The 18,653-nt window shown below is 50.9% G+C and overlaps 1 protein-coding gene across 4 annotated transcripts in view; it reads left to right on the plus strand.

Moving 5' to 3' along the window:
• RNF123 (ring finger protein 123) overlaps nucleotides 1–18,653 on the plus strand; it is a 48,195-nt gene that overhangs the window by 17,188 nt on the left and 12,354 nt on the right. For all 4 annotated transcript variants that reach the window (XM_069027425.1, XM_069027422.1, XM_069027424.1 and 1 more), the window contains 15 exons: nucleotides 425–526; nucleotides 1,700–1,806; nucleotides 2,322–2,520; nucleotides 3,141–3,286; nucleotides 3,478–3,561; nucleotides 3,874–3,981; nucleotides 6,623–6,800; nucleotides 7,806–7,880; nucleotides 8,292–8,379; nucleotides 8,638–8,725; nucleotides 8,850–8,934; nucleotides 16,053–16,192; nucleotides 16,342–16,530; nucleotides 18,030–18,105; nucleotides 18,275–18,359. In XM_069027425.1, coding sequence (XP_068883526.1) covers nucleotides 425–526; nucleotides 1,700–1,806; nucleotides 2,322–2,520; nucleotides 3,141–3,286; nucleotides 3,478–3,561; nucleotides 3,874–3,981; nucleotides 6,623–6,800; nucleotides 7,806–7,880; nucleotides 8,292–8,379; nucleotides 8,638–8,725; nucleotides 8,850–8,934; nucleotides 16,053–16,192; nucleotides 16,342–16,530; nucleotides 18,030–18,105; nucleotides 18,275–18,359 — 1,750 coding nt within the window. The remainder of the gene's footprint in view (nucleotides 1–424; nucleotides 527–1,699; nucleotides 1,807–2,321; nucleotides 2,521–3,140; nucleotides 3,287–3,477; nucleotides 3,562–3,873; nucleotides 3,982–6,622; nucleotides 6,801–7,805; nucleotides 7,881–8,291; nucleotides 8,380–8,637; nucleotides 8,726–8,849; nucleotides 8,935–16,052; nucleotides 16,193–16,341; nucleotides 16,531–18,029; nucleotides 18,106–18,274; nucleotides 18,360–18,653) is intronic.

Genomic DNA, 18,653 nt, shown 5'->3' on the forward strand with positions numbered 1-18,653 from the left:
CTTTCTCAGCCTTAGACCCCACTGGCATTCCCTTTTCTTACTTTAGGCTGACCCTTTCTCTAGGCTCAATAAGTGCCTTACTATCCCTGTGGGACAAAGTGGCAGAGCTGGAGCAGTCAGGTGGAGAGCTGCCAAGTTTTCTGATGATCCAGTTTACCCCAGTGACTGTGGCTGGAGGGAGGAAGTGCTGGCAGACTTGTTGTCGATGGCCATTGGTTGCTCCTGTTTCTGCATGGATCTAATGCTTGCTCTGTTGTGGAAATCACCTCTGCCTTAATAGCCTGTATTTTTATGGCAAAAAAGGTTGTCCCTAAATGTTAGTCCAAGGCTGGCCCCTAGGGTCTACTTTAGGAGGCCTTACGTGTCTTTTTGGATCCTGTGCATGGGACTTGTGGGAAAAACCAAATCTCCTCCTCTGTTTTAGAAGCCTATGTCCCTCCTCAACTCTTCTATAATGGGAAGGTGGACTATTTTGACCTTCAGCGACTTGGAGGTCTTCTGTCTCATCTTAAGAAGACTCTGAAAGGTAAGTGCCCTCATTGCCAATACCTGAATCCAGGTCTTGGCTGGAATTCACACAAGACATTTCAGGGAGGGAGCTGTGGGTAATGAATTTTGATTAAATTCTAAGAGAGGAGAGTTGAATTTTAATGAGATTCAAGTTACTCTGAAAAAGACACCACTGGTCTTGGGTGGAGTCTCCTTTAAGTTAACGGTTTACTGTTTATATCCCTGAATTGGGCATGTGGCAGTTGGAGGGAGGGGGGCAGTCTGGGAATATCCTTTGGTGTGGCGCTATTGCTGCAGGGCTGGGAGCGGTCAAAGCACTGACCATTGGCTGGGCTTTGCTGGGTGTGAAGAATGCCCAGGATTTACTTGCAGCACCACTCTGGGCAGGGAGGAGCAGCCCTGTGTATGTACTGCAGCTGTGTGTTTGTGAGGAACACACTACTCTGGTACTAGGCTTCCAAAGCCTGCCTTGTGGAAGGGTTAGAAACCCCTTGCCATTCCCTTGGGCTTGGTTTGTCTCTGGCTTCTGGCTAATGTGGCACTTGCCTTTGACTCAGATGTCTCTTCTCCTTTCCCAGCGTGTTCACAAGATGAGGACCATTTTCTCTGTCTCAGGTTGATCCCTGACTGTTCAAAATTAGATTACTTAGCTTGAGAACCATGTAACCTCCTTTGGTTTCTTACTGAGGTATCCTGGCCAGCTTTAAAGACAGCGCTGTGGGCTAAAGAACACATTCTCCAGGCTTTGTACAGCATAGCCATCAGCATAGCCTTCTTCTGGGTCTGAGTCTCAGTCCTAGTGACGTAGGGACACATCATGAGACAGCATTGAAGAGCTGTATGCTTAAAAGATGGTCTCTGGCAGAGAGTTGCCATTCCTGCACTAGTCCAATTTGGCCCTGGTTGTTGTCTCTTGGTTCCTCTGTTATCCTATTCGTAGCTGGTAAGACCAGGAGCAGAAATGGGTCCTGGGAGGGCAGCACCTGTTGCTGCTTGGTCTCTGTTCTTTTCATAAGGGCAGATCTGTTCCATGTAAGGAAGCTTGGGACAGGTGAGCTTGTTCTGATAGAGCATCCAACTTTTCTGGCTGCTTCTCTACTGCTGAGAAGCAGGAAAGAGGACGAGCCTTCCTCGTGGTAAGTGAAGCGTGACTCCTGCCTTCATGGCTGCTTTGCTGTGCTCTGTGCAGATGACCTGGCTGCAAAAGCCAACATCCTGATCGACCCTGCAGAGCTGCAGGCAGTGACTATGGATGATCTTGATGAAGATGAGGAATCAGCAACATCAGCAGCACAGGTGAGTTGTGTTATTCACCTGCAAGGGCCCTGGTGCTGGGATAGCAAGTTCAGCCTCTGGCTAGAAAGGCTTTGCTTTACAGCAAGGCGGTGCTGGGCCAGGTCTGTAACCAGTCCATGGGCAACCAGATAAACACTTGGATGAGAGTCACTTGGATGAGAGTCACTGGAGATCAGCGAGGTCCTGGGTGCACCAAGTTTGAGCAGCAAAATTTTCTGTGCCCTGCTCTCTCACTACCCACTGATCTGAATGTGCTGCCTCCCCTCCATGGCAGCTCTTGGTACTTGCATTTGGAAAGGTGCAAGACAACTGTAGACAGAGCAGCTTCTTGCTGTGCAGGTCTGCTGCTTGTGCCTGGCATGTGACCTTGGAGGAAGGACTTACCCATTTGCTACCCTGCCTGCTCATCTTCCAGTGGCCACTGGGCATCTATACCAACATCCTTGCAGGGGCAAGGGAGGAACAGCAGGCAGCCGAATGCAGCTGAAACTGTTTCTCCCTTCATTTCCTTTCAGTCCCAGCGCCCCTCTGCCGCCCTGGCCATTGGTGGAGCTCTTGCCAGGCCTGCCTGGCTCAGTTCCCCCACCCTGGGCCGTGCCAACCGGTTCCTGAGCACGGCAGCAGTCAGCCTGATGAACCCACGGCGGCCCCTGGGCACCCTGGAGAAGATCAAAGTGCTCACGCTGCGCGTGGAGCAGCGCACAAGGGAGGACAGTGAGTACCCCTGCTGTGTGCTGGCATGGCCCAGGTGGGCCCTGGCAGAATGGCATCTTCCAGCTCCCCAGAGGAATGCAGTCTCCTTACTGCCAGCATTGTTCCTTCCCATTCCCAGGGCGTGCTGATACCCAAAAGTCCACACCCAAAAGACCCCTCTGCCATCCTGAGCATGGCACTGATGATGTTGTCACCCTCTGCATTTAAGGAGATGCTGCCTTGGCTCCTCCAAACGCAGTGGGACTTTGCAGGAAGGTGGTTCAAAGGCAGCTGTAGCCACACTTGATCGGAAGACAGAGGAGCGAGAGGACGATGTGTGCAGCAGCAGCACTGTTGCTGCTGGGGTGGACCAGGCAGGCCTCTGAAGCTTGTACAGGGCTTGAGGAAGTGGAATTTGCATGGCCTGGGTCAGTCTGAACAGATCTGACAGGTCAGCCTGATGCAGGCAGCAAGATGAGAATGGAGTGGTAGTACGGCATTTAGTGAATCACGTGGGCTGGGAAGGAGCTCTGTGTTACAGAGGCACAGCAGGCCTTTGGCTTCAGAGAGGGGCAGGTAGAAGCTGAGGTGCCAAAATGCCTTGCTGAGAACTTCTTTCCTGTCTTGGGAATGCATTGCAGTTGAAGGCACCCATGGAAACGAGGGTCTCTTACTGGGCAGACCCCCAGAAGAGCCAGACCAGCCCATCACCGAGAACTCCCTCCTGGAAGTCCTGGATGGGATAGTGATGATGTACAACCTCAGTGTCCACCAGCAGCTTGGGAAGGTAAGTGGCACATGCTCTGCAGGAATCTGTTCCCCCAACCTCCATGCTTCTACACTATCTCTGTTTTCTGCTTATTTAGTGACTGTGTGTGCCCTGTCCTTCTGCCAACCTCCATTGGGGATCTGGTTGTATGCTTGTATGTTTAGGGGGAAAAACTCCTTTATTTATTGTTGAAACCTGCTGCTTTTCAGATGGTTGGTGTGTCAGATGATGTGAATGAATATGCCATGGCACTGAAAGACACAGAGGAAAAAATCAGCCGCTGCCCAAAGAGGGTAAGTGTCTCTGGATTCCCAGCTTCCTTCTCTGGCAAAGCCTCAGTATGTGGCAAAAAGGGTGAAGTGCTGCTGCCCAACTGTACCAGCATCTGCATCAGGCCTTGTGGGCTTCAGCTGAGACTGATAAGTGCTTTTTATAGCACTGATTCCCACTCCTTCCACAGAAAGGCTGCTGACCCCTTTCCCCCCTGCCAGTACACCCTAGCTAGCCCCAAGGTGGTATATGCTTTTGCATTGTTTGCCCAGCACTGAAAAAGAATGCTATAAATGGCAGTGACATCTGCCCTCACATCTCTGCACTCTTTTCAGAGGAGAGACATCCATGAGGAACTGCTGAAGAGCCAAAAGGTCTTCTCCGAGAAGCTCAACCACCTGAGCCGGCGCCTCGCTTGGATAAATGTCACCATTTATTCAAAGGTGGGCAGGAGCATAACATGAGCAGCTAAAAGGAGACCAGTGAGCCTCTGCATCTCTGCTGCTTGGCTCACATATCACAGGTGTCATTTTCCTGGTGTTGAAGCAATGTCAATGATCTCTGGGGCTTCTTTTTCCCTTGTTGTGTATCAGAGACTCCTATCTACACTTGGCCCCTCTTCTGTCCCAGGCTTGATCCCATAGTGTTTGTTAGGACGAAGCCCAGTCTGATCTGAGCTGTGCATGATGCTGTGGGCTTTCCCTTAGGGCACTGCAGACAAAAGTGTGCAGATCAAAGGGAGATTCAGTTCTCAAGACATGTCAGAGGATAGAGGCTACTGTGAACCATTACCCTGAGCTATGGGTGTGTCACACAGGATCTCACTACTGCAGCTCTTCCTGGAATCTGTGGGATCCAGGTCAAGGGGTTCTTGTTCAGGTGTTCTTCTCTTCTTCACTTGGTTCCCATGCAGAGAGTGTGTTCTGCATTTACCAGTGCAGTGGCTATTTGCACAGGTTGTCCCTTTCCCCCCAAATTCACCATTTTCCAGGATAAAAGCTCTGGTCTGTTTTCTCACAAGCAGTTTTTCTGATTTTTTCCTGACTTCCCTTGCCCATTGCCTTGCCCTGTCTCTCTTTGTGGCTTTTGTGTGTCCCAGGATGTAAACAGGGAGGGCAAGAAGAGTTCTTAATGAACACGTCTGGCAGAGCTGCAGTGGCTGATCCTGAGTCATGAGCTCTTTGCTTTTCCCTTCCTTCCCTCCTGAGCAGAACTGCAAGGCAGAAGCTCTCCAGCTGCATTAGCATAGCCTGTGCTTGCCAGAAAATAATCCTTTCTTTCCAGGCTGCTCTGGAAAGGCTGGGGGGCATCATCGGGGTGCACTGCAGGTATCGCTGTACTGGCCCATGCAGAAACACTATTCATGTCTCTAGATGATCCATTGTCATACTAAACCAGGACTGCAGTGTCACCTTTCCTGATGAGTCAGCAGCATCTGGGAATAAAGGTTACAGCCTTCCCTGTTTGTGGCTTGTGCTGCTATCCTGGCCTGTATGGCCCAAAGGGAGAGCAGGAATGTGCCCTGGGAGCCCAGTGAGCTTGCAGAATGTGGCTGCACTGAGGAGCCTGTGCCTTCAGGGCTCCATCTCACAGTCGTCTCAGGTCCCTGCTTTTTCCCAGTGGAGATATCCATCCAGCAGCTCCTGCATCCCTGGGAATTGTGTGCACTGGAGGGTCACATCTGTATGAGTGTTGCAGGCACTGCTGCTGCTGTTGGAGAGAAAGAGCCTGGTTCTGTCTAGGGGCGAAGTCCTGCTCTGTGCTGAGGTGTCAGAGCCCGGCAGAGGCTGCTCCTTCCTCGAGGGAATTAGCCACTTGGTTTATTCTGAGCCAAGGGATTCAAAGTTAGAATAAAAGGAAGTGCTACAGCTTAAAAACACTGTTCGTTTTAAAACACATAATTCTGCCTTCAAAACATCCCTGTGGGAATTACAGCTTATTTTATTACAACACTGTATTTATCTATCTCATTGGCTAATCACATCTCTGTATCCTTCTGGTGTAGGCTTTCTTCTAGCTTGGCAATACCTGAAATGGTGTTTGAGGTTATCAAGTCTTAATAAAGCCAAATGCAGCTTTTTTAACCTTAATGTTGTTCTGCACAGTTGCTTTTTATCTTGAAAGTAACAGTTTGGCTGAGATGTGGGTCAGTGTAGAGAAAAAGATATCTGTTAGTCAGTTTAGATGATTTGCACCAGTTCAGCCTAATTTACGGAATAAACCCATGAAAATCTCCCAAAGATGGTAACAACATACTTTAGAAAAGCCATTAAGCAAATGAAATGCCTTATCTGCACCTCTGATTTTATTTTTTTCTTAAATTAGAAGTGTAACCCTTCTCCGTCTATTTTTATGCAAGTGGCTATTGCTTATGCTGTTTCTTGGCATTGCAGGATCTGAAATAATACTTCCTCTTTTTATGGCTTTGGTGGCGCCCATTTTTATAGCTTAAAGTTACATAGATGCCCTTAAATTTCCTGGTTTTAATTTAGGACCCTCTGATTCTTGTTTAGAGAGACAAGAGGCTGATGTTCCTCAGGACAGTAAATCTGGTTGAATGGCTGGCACAGAACCTGAAAGGCTGTGGCCGCCTATTGCAAAGATCTGAGTTGGTGTGAGCTTTAAGCCTGTTCCCATTTAATCCCTACAATGGACCAGCTTTCTTTCCAGCAGATTTTTGGAAAGTGCTAGTGTCTGCTTTCCTTCAGGGAAAGGATTCAGCAGTCTCCTTGAAATCAAAGTTCACGTGCTTGTTTGCCAGGCCTGTGTGGTTGCATATGCCCTGGTAAGGAGTAGTGCTTGGAGGGTCTCAAGGCCTGGTGAGACAAAACCATCACATTGGTGAGGGTCATGCTCTGAGCTTGTGGTTGGTGTAGAGACCTCTGATTGTTTCTTCCAGCTGCCGCTTCTGTGGCTTTATGGAAAAAGCAAATTGCACAGATCTGCTTGCTGAACTTAGAGCAGTAAGATGTCTGAGCAGCATCTCCAGTATGGGGATGTTTCTGAGGTCTGAGTGTGGTGCTGGTTGTTGTTTCTCCAAAGAGAAGCTGTCAGCTGAATGGGAATTGTGTTCTTTCTGGGCAGGAGAAGATGCAGGATATCTACTGGCTGCTGCGAGTGTGCATCCGCACCATCGAGCACGGGGACAGGACGGGCTCGCTTTTCGCTTTCATGCCAGAATTCTACCTCAGCGTGGCTATGAACAGCTACAGTGCACTCAAGAACTACTTCAGCCCTGTCAACAGCATGGAGGAGCTCCCAGGTGATGGGGTGGGGACAGCTTCCTGATTCTGGCCTGATAAAATCTAAAGCAAGCCACATCCTTATGGTGAAGCAGTAGTTGGGCATCTTCCTTTCTGTGTCCATTCCTGGTAGTGATGTGCTGCACCAGAGCACTGTCTGAGCTGTGGTCACTGTGCTCAGGTAGGGAGCCCATGCCTTGTCTGAAGGTGTCACTGTGCTCAGGTAGGGAGCCCATGCCTTGTCTGAAGGTGTCACAGGGCTGGCTGTAGTAAAAATCACTGGCTGCTATGGTTTGTGTTTCCAGGGAGGTATCAGGAATGGGCTGGGGTGCTGTAAGATGTGATTCCCTCAGCAATTTCTACCACGGTCTTCTGGTTTCTGGGTGGGAGAGGATGTGCCATGAGTGCAGAAATTGGGTCTGCTTTCAAATTCCCCTGGGATTTGGAGATGTTCCTATGGAGAGGACCACCCACTTGATGCCAAAAGTCTGTGTTTAGGTGGATTCCATCTGTACGCATTCTGTGCTTTCCTGGCTAAATGACCTCGCTGAGCTCTTAGCAAATAGTTCTGTGCTTTCCAGAGCCCATGAAGGCAAGAAAAGCTTCTATTCCCACCAACAGGACATAGCTGAAGTGTTCAAATCCATAAGTGGGGGCTGTGCCTGCTGTTTGGGCAACAGCAGAACTGAGCAGTAGCAGATTTCTACAGGGCCTGCAGGCTAGACATGGCTTTTCTGCATAGACCTAGGGTGTTCTTTGTGTGCACCAGGCTTGCCATTCAACTCAATTGCATAGTTTTATCTTTCCCTGGATGACGGTTTCAGACTCTGCAGACTGAGGTGAGTGGCTCTCCTGGAGGTGAATGTGTTTTCCCAGCTGTTTTGACAACTAGACACACAACTAAGCTGCAGTTAGCTGTAGCAGAAATGCATTCCATGGCCTGTGCTGTATCCACGGAAGCACTGGGACTGCAGGGGCTGCCCCTCAGGCCGTTGCCATGACCCTGCTCCCTCCTTCTCCTGCAGGCTACGAAGAGACCCTGATGCGCCTCGCTGCCATCCTGGCCAAGCATTTTGCTGACTCAAGGATTGTGGGCACAGGTAAGGCTGCATTCCTCTGCTTTGGGGTGATAATGTCACAGGTCTGGCCAGTGCCACTTCCAGTGGCTCACCAAGCTTCTGTTGGGATCTGTCTGCTGAATCTGTTGAGTGCTTATGCCTTCACATTCAGAGTAAGGTTGGGCATTGTCCTTCTCCTGTGTATTGCAGGGGTAGATACATGATAGATACATGGTAGATACATTTTGAGAGCAGGACTCATGTCCCAGTTACCTCCATGTCCAGTCTGGGGTTATTCCTTAGCTGCTGGAGCCTACGCATGCTCTCTATGTCAGTAGGGACAATGTGCCTCTATATGAGGGCCAGTCCCTCCTGGCCACTGGCATTCAGGCGCTCCCTGATGTGCTGTGTGTCCTTGGGTGCCTGGCCTAGTCCCTTCTCATTCGTCCTCAGACATCCGGGACTCCCTGATGCAGGCGTTGGCCAGCTACGTCTGCTACCCGCACTCGCTGCGTGCTGTAGAGAGGATCCCAGAAGAGCAGTAAGTGCTGCCCTGCCTGTTCCTGGGGAGCTGGGGCAGGGCTGGGGTGGTGGCACGGCTGGGTGAGGGAGCAGGAGGGCTGCCAAGCACCACTGAGGGTCCACAAGTTGCAGCAGGGTGGTGGAGTTGATTTGGGAGCCTTCTGGCACCCTTACACCAGTGGTTCTGCTCTGCCCCAGCTCCACAGGTCCTACTGTGTGTCCTGTTCAATCCCCTGTTCCCAAACCCTGTGGGCTGACCTGTGTCCTTGTCTGGCAGGCGGATCTCCATGATGAAAAACCTCCTGGCTCCCTATGAGCAGCGACCCTGGGCACAGACCAACTGGATCCTCGTCAGGCTGTGGCGGGTGAGCGTCCTGCAGCCCTGCCCCTCTCAGCACCTGGGGCTGCTGGGACACTGAGCATTTCACTCTCCAGTAGCAGCAAAACTGTTTTTCAACCTCTAAGATCTTTCCTGACCTTTTTTGACAGGGCTGTGGCTTTGGGTACAGATACACACGGCTCCCACACCTGCTGAAAACCAAGCCTGAGGATGCCAGCCTCCCCAGCCTGCAGAGTGAGTGGGACAGGGATGGGCACTCAGGGCTGGGGTGGGTGGTGAGGGAGGACCAGCCTCTTGCTTAGCAGCTGTCCCTACTATGGGCCAGGCCAGCTGTTGGGATAGCTGCCAAAGTAGGGTGTTCCTGGCCAAATATCCAGGCCTGGTTTTTACAGCCTGGCCATCCCCAGCCTCTCTACTGATGATTCTTGCATGCCAGATGGAGAGTTAGATCCATCATAAATAGGGGATCTGCCCTCCAAAGGAGAGAAGAGAGGCCCAGGACTGCGTCCTTACCAGAGTTTTACCCTGAGAGAAGGCTCTGTGATGTGCACAGTGAAAAGCTGCTGTGGGGAAGAGTTGTCATGTTTGCCAAGCCCGGGTACCCTGTGAGAGGGAGAGGGTGCCCAGGGAGACAGGGCACTGGATAAGTTTGCAAGCAGAGGGTGTTTTATCCTGGCATCTCTCAGAGCCTGGCAGAGCCTGTCCTGCCTTTGGCACTACATTTTGATTCTCAGCACTGTCACTGGGATGAAGGGTTTCTCAGCTCTATTGTGGCTGAGAAAGATGTGGGGAGGAGAAGTTGCCTTTCTTGAGCTGAAGAGTATGTCCCCAGCTTTACCTCTACAGGTTCTGGGCCTGTATGGATACATTCCTGATCCCCCTCTGCTGTAGAGAAGGCTTTGTGCCAGACTTTGCTTCTGGAGAGCTGCACAGGGATGGGGGACAGAAGGGCAGGTGGCACATGGGGGTGTATGCTGAGCCCCATCCAGGAAGCTGCCTGTCTGTTCTAACAGCACTCTTGTTCTCTTTTCTCTCTCCTGCTCTTGGTGCCCAGGAGATCTCTCTGTTGCTAGTTTCCAGAGTAAGTTTGTTGTGTGACCCTATCTTGTCTGGTGGAGTAGCTTTAGAGAGCTCCCTGCTTCCCCTCTTCTGCCTAGAGAGACCCTTCTTTGTAGGCAGAGAGCTTCACAAATGAGTGCTTTCCTCAGTTCCATCCCTGTGAGAAGCCAGGAGGGCTGTGCCCATGTGTCAGTGTCTGAGGCTGCATCATGGACCTGCTCTTGCACCTGCTTTGCCAGGGTTACCTCTGGGGTCAGAGCCCTGCTGGAGGCTGTGCCAGCCTTGGGTTCCTCTCATCCTTGGAGGCCAATGGAGAAGCCCTGGCACACATGCAGGAGGGACCTCGTGGCTGTCCCCTCACCCTCCTACTGCACAACCAAGATATGGAGTGGCTGTCACCAGTCCTGTGGGGTGGTAATCGAGCTCCCCCCATCCCCGGGAGCTCTGGGGCAGGAGCAGAGTTCCTCAGCTGTTGAGGCCTTGCTCCACACATCGTGTGGCTCCGCACAGTCTGAGCCCGGAGTGGGCCGTGCTGGCTACTGGGGACTTATCTTGGGAGGGCTATTTTAAGGCTCAGCCAAATCAATAATGAATGCTGATTTAATTGAAGAGGGACAGGGGACTCAGAGGTGTCCTTGAGATGCTGCCCAGAGAAGGAGGAGGAGATGACCCCCCCTCCCCTTCACACCCATCCGTCTTCACCTTGTTGCAATTTGAGCACAGCAGAGACAATGGGACAAACTGCTGAGCTAAGGAAATCCCCGTTTGTCTGGGTCTGCTGCTGCAGGCCAGTCTGAAGGGAGTGTGAGCAAATGCCTCTTCTCTGGTGCTCCAGCTTTGTCCTGCTTTTGGGATGCTTCCTTGGTAGACTCTGCACAGGTGGGGAAGGTTTGCTCGTGCTGCCTCACAACATCCATGAAGCACACAGAGCACAGAGCACCTGGTCTCCGCTGCCTTTTGCCTGTGCTCACCGCAGGTGAGCAGTGGATGCTGCCTGGCTTAGCCCAAGAGGGGCAGAGGCTCAGAAAGGCCATTCGTGTCCCTGCTTGTTCCCAGAGTTACTCCTCAGCTCCCATGCAAGCAGAGCTCTGCCTCAGTTTGGCTCCTGAGAGCAGATGGGGCTGCGTTCAGAGCTGAGGTAGTTGTGCTCAGTGGGTGCTGCAGGGACGTGTTTTGCTTTCACCATGGCTTGTAGGCAAGGCCAGGTGCTGGCCTGGCACGCACAGCAGGAGCAGCAGCAGTGGCTCCATGCCGGGCCCAGCCTGGCTTGGAAAAGCAAGAGCCGCAGGGTGGCTTCAGGTTGTATCACAGGGCTCCTCTGCCCCAGGCCTTCTGCCCATGCACCCATCAGGTGGTGGAGGGAACATAGGTGGGACCATGATATAATCGAGCTGAGATGTTGTGCAGCATGGGCCAGAGAGTTCACCCACATCCCCTTCCCAAATTGCCAAGGCTAAAGAGGACTTTCAGGAGGAGATCCCATCTTGATCTGACAACATCAAAAGCATCAGCTGGTAGTAGCAGAACTGTCCGAGCCCTTCGGATGGTGATTGCTTGTGATTGCTTGTCCTCAGAAGTCCATCACTTATGATTCCTGATGGAAATCACAGAATCATAGAATGGTTTGGGTTGGAAGAAACCTTAATGCTCATATTGTTCCAACCCCTTGCGATGGGTAGGGATGCATTACACTAGATCAGGTTGCTTTAAGCCCCATCCAACCTGGCTTTAAACACTTCCAGGGATGGGGCATCCATAACTTCTCTGGGCAACCTGTGCCAGAGCCTCACCACCCTCACAGTAAAGAATTTTTTCCTGATATGTAATCTAAACCTGCTGTCTCTCATGAGAATGAAACCATTCCTCCATACCTAACCTCACCTTCTGTCTTCTACTGCTGCTGCTCTGCCTTTTTCTGCTTTACAGTATTTTATTCTTCAGAAGCACTTGTGTACCAGGGTAAACTCATTTCTTGGTGGAAACTCATTTTCTTCTTTTCAGTGGTGAAAAACGCGTGGCCTCTGTGCCTTATTCATAAGGGGTTTTGCTTTTCTGAGCCCTGTGGGGTGTTCACCCTCGCCATGTTTTTAGCAGCCCCAGAGGTTTTGGTGTCATGCTAGTGGGAGCCCTCCCTGATGTGCTGGTCATGGAGCCAGAACTCGCATTAGCTGGTTTGCCAGGGCTTTGCTTTGGAGGCACATATGGATCCCAGGAGCACTGGGCCATTCTGATGCCTCACACTCAGCCTTATGGATGTCTCATCCCCCAGATGCTGCCTGCTTTCCTTCTGCCTCGCCCTGCAGCCTTCCCTTTGGTTCTCTCTAAATGCATCTCTGAATGGGCACACTGACATGGATTCACAGATACATCTGGATCCTTTCAAAAACTCAGATTAGTGTTGGGTGGAGCTGCTTTGCTTCTGAATCTGGTCCATTTGGTGTTTTCCCCTTCTGTGCTCAAGCTCTACTGTAAATGCTGCTGTGTCCAGAGACCCCCTTGGGCTGCTGACCAAGAAGCCTCACAATTAGCCCTGTTATAAATCTTGCTGGGTCATTAGCAAACTATAAAAGTACATAATTACCTTCCTGTAATGAAAGTATGTGACCCTCCTTCTTTACCATTATCTAGTAGGAGCACTTATTGAAGGCTTCCACTTCGCCTGCTTTATTAATTTTTAACTCTCTCTAATAATGGGCTTCTGCTACTGTTAGAATTTCTGCCATTACTACTTCTATTAAATAATCCTGCTATATTTTTTTCCTATAGTTGAAAAAACTACTTCACATTACCATGGTCAGTTGAGGATGGTTTTTATATCTTCTCCATCTATTACCCCTGTTCTCCTTGTTTTTGCCTACCACTGGCTATGTTTGATTATGTTCACTTTACCTCTTACATTTTAACTTATGTCTTTGCTTCATCATGCTCTCAGTGGCCCTTTTAACCCAGGTGCTTGCTGGAGCCCTAGAGCTTTCTGGTCCCTAATAATCTTCTTAAAGAGCTCTGTTTTTATTCACTGGTTCCCTTACCTAGATTTTCTTTTCCTCTATTTTGTTTATATTTTTGCAGGGAAGTTTTTGTTGTGGAAACATTGGATGTATCTATAACCCCTTGGTTCCACGCTCTGTCGCCCACATTAAATGTATTGAGGTCAGAATTTCTGGCCTTGAAAAACTGCCAATTTCTGTTCCAGTGACTGATGTTTATCTGTCATAACGAAGGCTAAGCCAAGATTGAGTGGCTTTTGTATTAGGGAGGTACAAATTTTAGAAGCATTAATGACTTACTAGTTCCAGGATCAAGAAAGTAACCCCATCACTGAGTATCCACAGACTCCCTGTGAATTGACATCCCTGCCTGCAGTGGCACATAAGGGATGTGTCATTGCCCAGGAGGGCAGTGGTAACTGACGTGGGTGGGAATGTCCCAGCAAAGGTGAACATACTGCAAATAAAGATGAACACAGCACCAGGACTGGGTTTTGGATACCAGTAATGATTACCTCACCTGGGAATTCATGCAAGGGATGAAGATGGTTTTGTTGTATTCCAGGGCTTGCACCTTATGTTGTTTTCAAAGAGTAGCAGTGATCACAGCATCTTTGGATTCAGAATCCTCTTGGGATCAACAAAAGCCAAGGAAATCACTATTTCTTGGTGTTAGCTTTAAAACCTTCAATAAACCTATTTACCTGTGGAGAGGGTTGACAAAAGTTTTTAAGTCTTATAGTCTGGCACAGTCTGCCAGCAGCAGGGAAAGCATTTAAGAACCCAGAATTGTAGGTTTGGAGCAAACTCATACCACTCATTGAAAAGAGACCATGAGGAAATACTCATTGGCTAAAAATCAGGATAAAGCAAGTTATTACAAGCATAGGAGTGTCCTTCAAAAAACCAAAGCTGCCTTCAAATGAGGTAAACTTTGGCTGGGCAGTTCATCCTGAGGTCTGTCCTGACTTGCAATGTTGGTAAAAGAGGCTTTGGCAAGAGACCAGCAGGACAACATGCAGAGCTCTTCCATGAGGAGTGGTGATCCCTGCCTAGAACTGCTTTGGTACTTAAACGCTGGAAAGGGACTAATACATCAGCAGTTTTAGTAAAAAGCAGTTTCTACACACTGAAGGGAGGCTGGGGAAAAGAAGGCACAAAGAACTTAACCCTGCAAAAAGACCTTCAAATTCTGAATGACTGGGAGAATGTCATGGATGGAATTCAGCATCACCAAGTGTAGAGTGGTGAAGTAAGAGTGTGCTGTGGCCCTTCATCCATCACTGGCAGAGAAGACAAGGTGTGCTCCAACATTGACTCCTGGGCTTCTCCATTTGTGCCTCAGGACAAAATTCAGGTTCTTGAGGGTTATCCTTGAACTGGCATCCTATTGTAATCTTTTAGAGAAGAGCAGCTTGGTGTGCAGTCCAAGGAACAAATTACACAACAGGAATTATGAGGAAAGCAAAACAGAACAAAACCAAAACCACATTATGCCTTTGTGCAAATCTGCCATGCACTTGTGGTTTGGATGCTGCACGTGCCAGATTCCACCTCTGCAAAGAAAACCTGGGAGAAATGTTGGGCTTCAGGAAGGGCTGGTGAAAGGGACAAAGATGGGACAGTTTCAGTGTGAGAAACTGCACTAGCTGGGGCTGATCCTGTTTAAAAGACTGTTGTGAAGGTCTGGAATCACAGCCAGCTGGAGGAAGTGACTGGAGAGGAGAATCTTGCTGTCTCTACCACCAGAAGGAGGGGGTTACAGAGAATAAATACTAACAAATAAAGCGAGTAGTAGCCAAGCGCCAATCCAAATTCCTCCTGCTACACACAGCTGAACTGTGGAATGTTGCTCTGGGACACATTTAATGCTAAAGGCTTACACAGTGTCAGAGGACACTGGGCAAGAAATCCCCAGAGGACCAATAAATACGTAAAAAGGATGTCTGGCTTGGCCAGTCCCTGAGGCATGTGTAGCCCAAAGGCTGGGAAAGTACACGTGGGTGGGAATAGGACATCAAAGACATTTGTTTTGATGAAACCCCTCCCAAAAACGAGCTTTTAGGCAGGATCAAAGCCAGGGCACCAGCCTGCCTGGGGTGACTGTGCACTGTGAGATTCAGCTCATGTCCTCCGTAATAACAGAAGTTCATTGCACTTGCTAGTGGGTATTCACAGAATAATTTGTCCTGTTCCCATTTCAGATGATGGTCTCCTGTCATCTGTCTCTGGCTTTACTAATCCCAGCTAACAATCTGCCTGTAGTTACACCTTGCTTCTTGATCCCTAGGGATGTGATGGAAGTTGTCTTGTGTCTGCTTTGCCCATGCTGGCCCTTCGAGTAGGCTGCAACCCCAGAGAACTTCTGCAGTCACAGCACAGCTTGTTCCTCTGGGCACAGCAGTCCTGATGCTGCCAGAGTTTCCACCTGCTCTTTCTAATAGCTTCTAGTGGAGGAAAATGTAGTTAGATTGGGGTTTTTCCCTATAGCTGGTAAATCTGCTCAAGTTTTTTCTTTCCAAGCCCTGAATTTTGAGTTGAACTCCAGTACCCTTCCCTTGTAGTGTTGAATGTTTTGTGAGCCTCTTGCAGACAGTGGGTCCTTCTGCTGGTGAGAAGCATCCGTCCCTTTTGTGCCCCCTTCTTTTCACTGCCCATCCATGGGGGCTGGTGGCCCACACAGCCCTGACTGTGTTTTCCAGCTGCTGGGTCTGACCTCATCTGTAATCTTGATAGTGAGGAACCCCAGAAATGCCACGTAACCAAGGGGATGTGTCTGTGCTTGGGCTGAACCTGGCTGGGGAGTGCGGGTGCCTGAGCCTAAGGACAGAACCAGCCTCAGCTCCATACAGAAGTCTCTCAGGGGTGGGATTTACTGGATACCTTCCTCTCCGGATGCAGGCAGATGGGCACGGCCATGTGAAGCCAGGGTGCCATGGGCAGCTGGTGCCACACTGGTATCAGGAGCAATTAGTGCTGAGCTGACCATGGGCCTCTGCAGAGCTGAGTAGGAGGGATGCTGAGCTGCAGGGCAGTGCTCCTGTGCACGTGGGCAGCAGCGAGCATGGAGGGCTCTTCCCTGTTTAATTCAGGCTGGCATTGCAAAGAAGTGCTTGGAGGCCCAACAGGAGCAATCGCTGCTCAGAACAGTCCTTGTGCCAGCTCCCAGTGCCCTGCCGTCTCTGCTTACTCTAAGGCACAAGCCAACATTTCCCAAGCCCAGGACTGGTCTCTCAGCCTGCCCTTGCCCCTCACTCGTGGCTGCCCTGGGACCAGGCCACTGAAGCTGTCGCTGTCTGGTTTCAGAGCCGTGTCCGTCCACCTTGCTGCAGCGGCACATGGCAGACCTGCTCCGCAGCGACCGCGACCTGGCGCCCAGCTTCCTCAACAGTGTCCTGAACCAGCTGAACTGGGCGTTCTCTGAGTTCATCGGCATGATTCAGGAGGTGGGTGTGCACCAGAGCTGTGGGATGCGGCACTCGATGGGTGCTGTGTCCTGCACGCAGCAAGCTCGAGGCACAACTCACTGGGCTGGGGATCGTGGCTCTCCTTTTGGGAAGGGGCACCTTTTTAAGCTGTCTCCATTGCCTGGCAGATCCAGCAGGCAGCAGAGCGCCTGGAGAGGAACTTTGTGGACAGCCGCCAGCTGAAGGTGTGTGCCACCTGCTTTGACCTGTCAGTGAGTCTGCTCAGGGTGCTGGAAATGACCGTCACGCTGGCGCCGGAGATCTTCCTCGACTGGAATCGCCCGTCGTCAGAGCTGCTGCTTCGGAGGCTTGCCCAGGTATCATCCTGTGTGAAGAAACAGCATCTGGAGGGGCATGAGGACCCCTCTGCCCTCTCTCCAGATGTGTGGTGAACTGGGGGCTCCTGCTGCAAGTACCTAGAGCTGCTGCGGAACAAGTGGTGCTCCCTAAAATCTCCACATCAACTGTTCCCCTCCTTTGCAACTGGTCTGGTCGCAGCTGATTCCTACCTCTACTGGGAGGGAGGGGGACAGCTGCTTAAATCTTCCTTATGTGGGGCTAGTAAATGCTGAATTCTCCTGTGACAAGCAGTGTCATGAAGTCTGGAGAGGAGGTGTGGTACATCTGGGTTAGGAGCTCTGGAGAGCATAGCAGGGCACGCACTCCAGTGTTTGGGCAGGCATCTTGGTCCTTTATCCCTCAGTCCTAGAACACGGTAAGAAATGTCTCCATTTTCCTGCCACAGTGACTGGGACAGCCCCATTCCAACTCACAACATCCCTTAGGCTCCAGTAAATTAGTTTCTTCTCTAAAGCATGAGCAATCCAGGAAAGCACTGAGGGCAGGCTGCCTTTGTACAAGCTGGACTGGTGGAGAGCAGTCAGATGTACCTTAGCAGTACCCCAAAGGCTGAGACTCAGGGCTCTGAGCAGATGAAACAAAGCAAGGGGTAGTGGGGTCTGATACCATAATCATGAGGGAAGTGCTCAGCTGGGTGAGGAGGAGAGTGAGGGGCCCTTAGCAGGTGACTTAGGCAAGCTGGGGAATGTGCAGCAGAGAGTGGAGTGCTGCAGCTTCCTCCTTGCTGTCTGATGCTGTTGTGAAGCCGTGCCCCACCACTGACCATGCCCACAGAGGGGTGCTGTGTTCTGCTGTTGTGCATTGGGGCGACAGGAAGAGGGATGCTGCATTTGAGAGATGGTGCTCAGCTTGCAGCGGTTATGTCAGGCCTGGAGCGGTCCCCACTCCTCCCACTGGGGGGTTGGGTGAGAGCTAATGGTGGCTAATTAAGTGTCTTCACAGCTGATGCCATCTCTGCAGATTGCTCTCTGCACTCACCCTGTGCTTCAGAGCTGGTAGGCCCATCCTGCTGCCAGCTCCAGGCAGGGCAGGACCTGGACTGTGCTTCACTCTGCTGACACTGCTTTTGCCCACAGCTGCCAGCTCACTCTTCACAGGCTGTGGCTGTCCTGGGGACTGTACCTTCTGCTTGCCAGGAGCTTTTATCTGCAGAAGTAGCTTGGCTTCTGTAGGTGGGAATTCAGATTTAGGTGGAAGGTGCTGACATTCAGGTGTCTTTACCTCAGAGTGACCCTTCCCTGGGTGGTTTTGGTCTGGTACAACTGCTGTGTGTGGTACCACTCCTTCCATGCCAGGACCAAGCTAGGTGTGTGCTGTGAGCCTCCCTCTGTGCATCCACCAGCTCTCAGGCACTGAGCCTGAATGATAAGGGCATGCTGCCCCAAAGCTCTTTGGATGCTGCTCACAGGAAGGCCCATTCAGGACATAAAAACCCTCTCTGCTTTTCCTTACACAGCTGTTGAACCAGGTGCTGAATCGTGTGACAGCTGAAAGGAACTTGTTTGACAGAGTGGTCAACCTCCGTCTGCCGGGTGAGTCTACTCTCCATGGAAAACGTGCTGGGAGCATACCCTTGGGAAGGGAGGGATGGCTTGTACCAAAGGGCAGTGCAGAGCTGCATGGGATCAGACCTCTCAGACCTGCCCCGCTCTGCCTGTCACACATGGCAGAACCTCTTACCTTTCTCTTTTTCTTCCATAGGGCTGGAGAGCGTGGACCATTACCCAATCCTGGTGGCTGTGACAGGGATACTGGTCCGGCTGCTGGTGGACACTGATGTTCAGGGGTGAGTGGCTTTTGCCTTCCAAAGCACGGGGTATCTGTGTGTGGCACTGCTCTGGGTGCTACAGTGGGACCATGGGAGGTGTTGCAGGAGCAGCATGGGGTGTGGGGACCAAAGCGAGGTGAAGCTGATGTGTGTGCAGTAGGCAGAAACCAAAGAGCCACATTCCCTGGAGTAGCTGCATCCCAGTGCCACTGCTGGGTGCAAAGCCCCTTCCTGTGGCGGTGGAAAACCCTTGAGAGAGGTGGCTGTGAGATGTTGTACTGAGAGCATGTGTACTCCTTCCTCCTTGGAATG

This window comes from Aphelocoma coerulescens, chromosome 12 (genome assembly GCF_041296385.1).
Source record: "Aphelocoma coerulescens isolate FSJ_1873_10779 chromosome 12, UR_Acoe_1.0, whole genome shotgun sequence".
In the NCBI taxonomy this organism is placed as follows: Eukaryota; Metazoa; Chordata; class Aves; order Passeriformes; family Corvidae; genus Aphelocoma; species Aphelocoma coerulescens.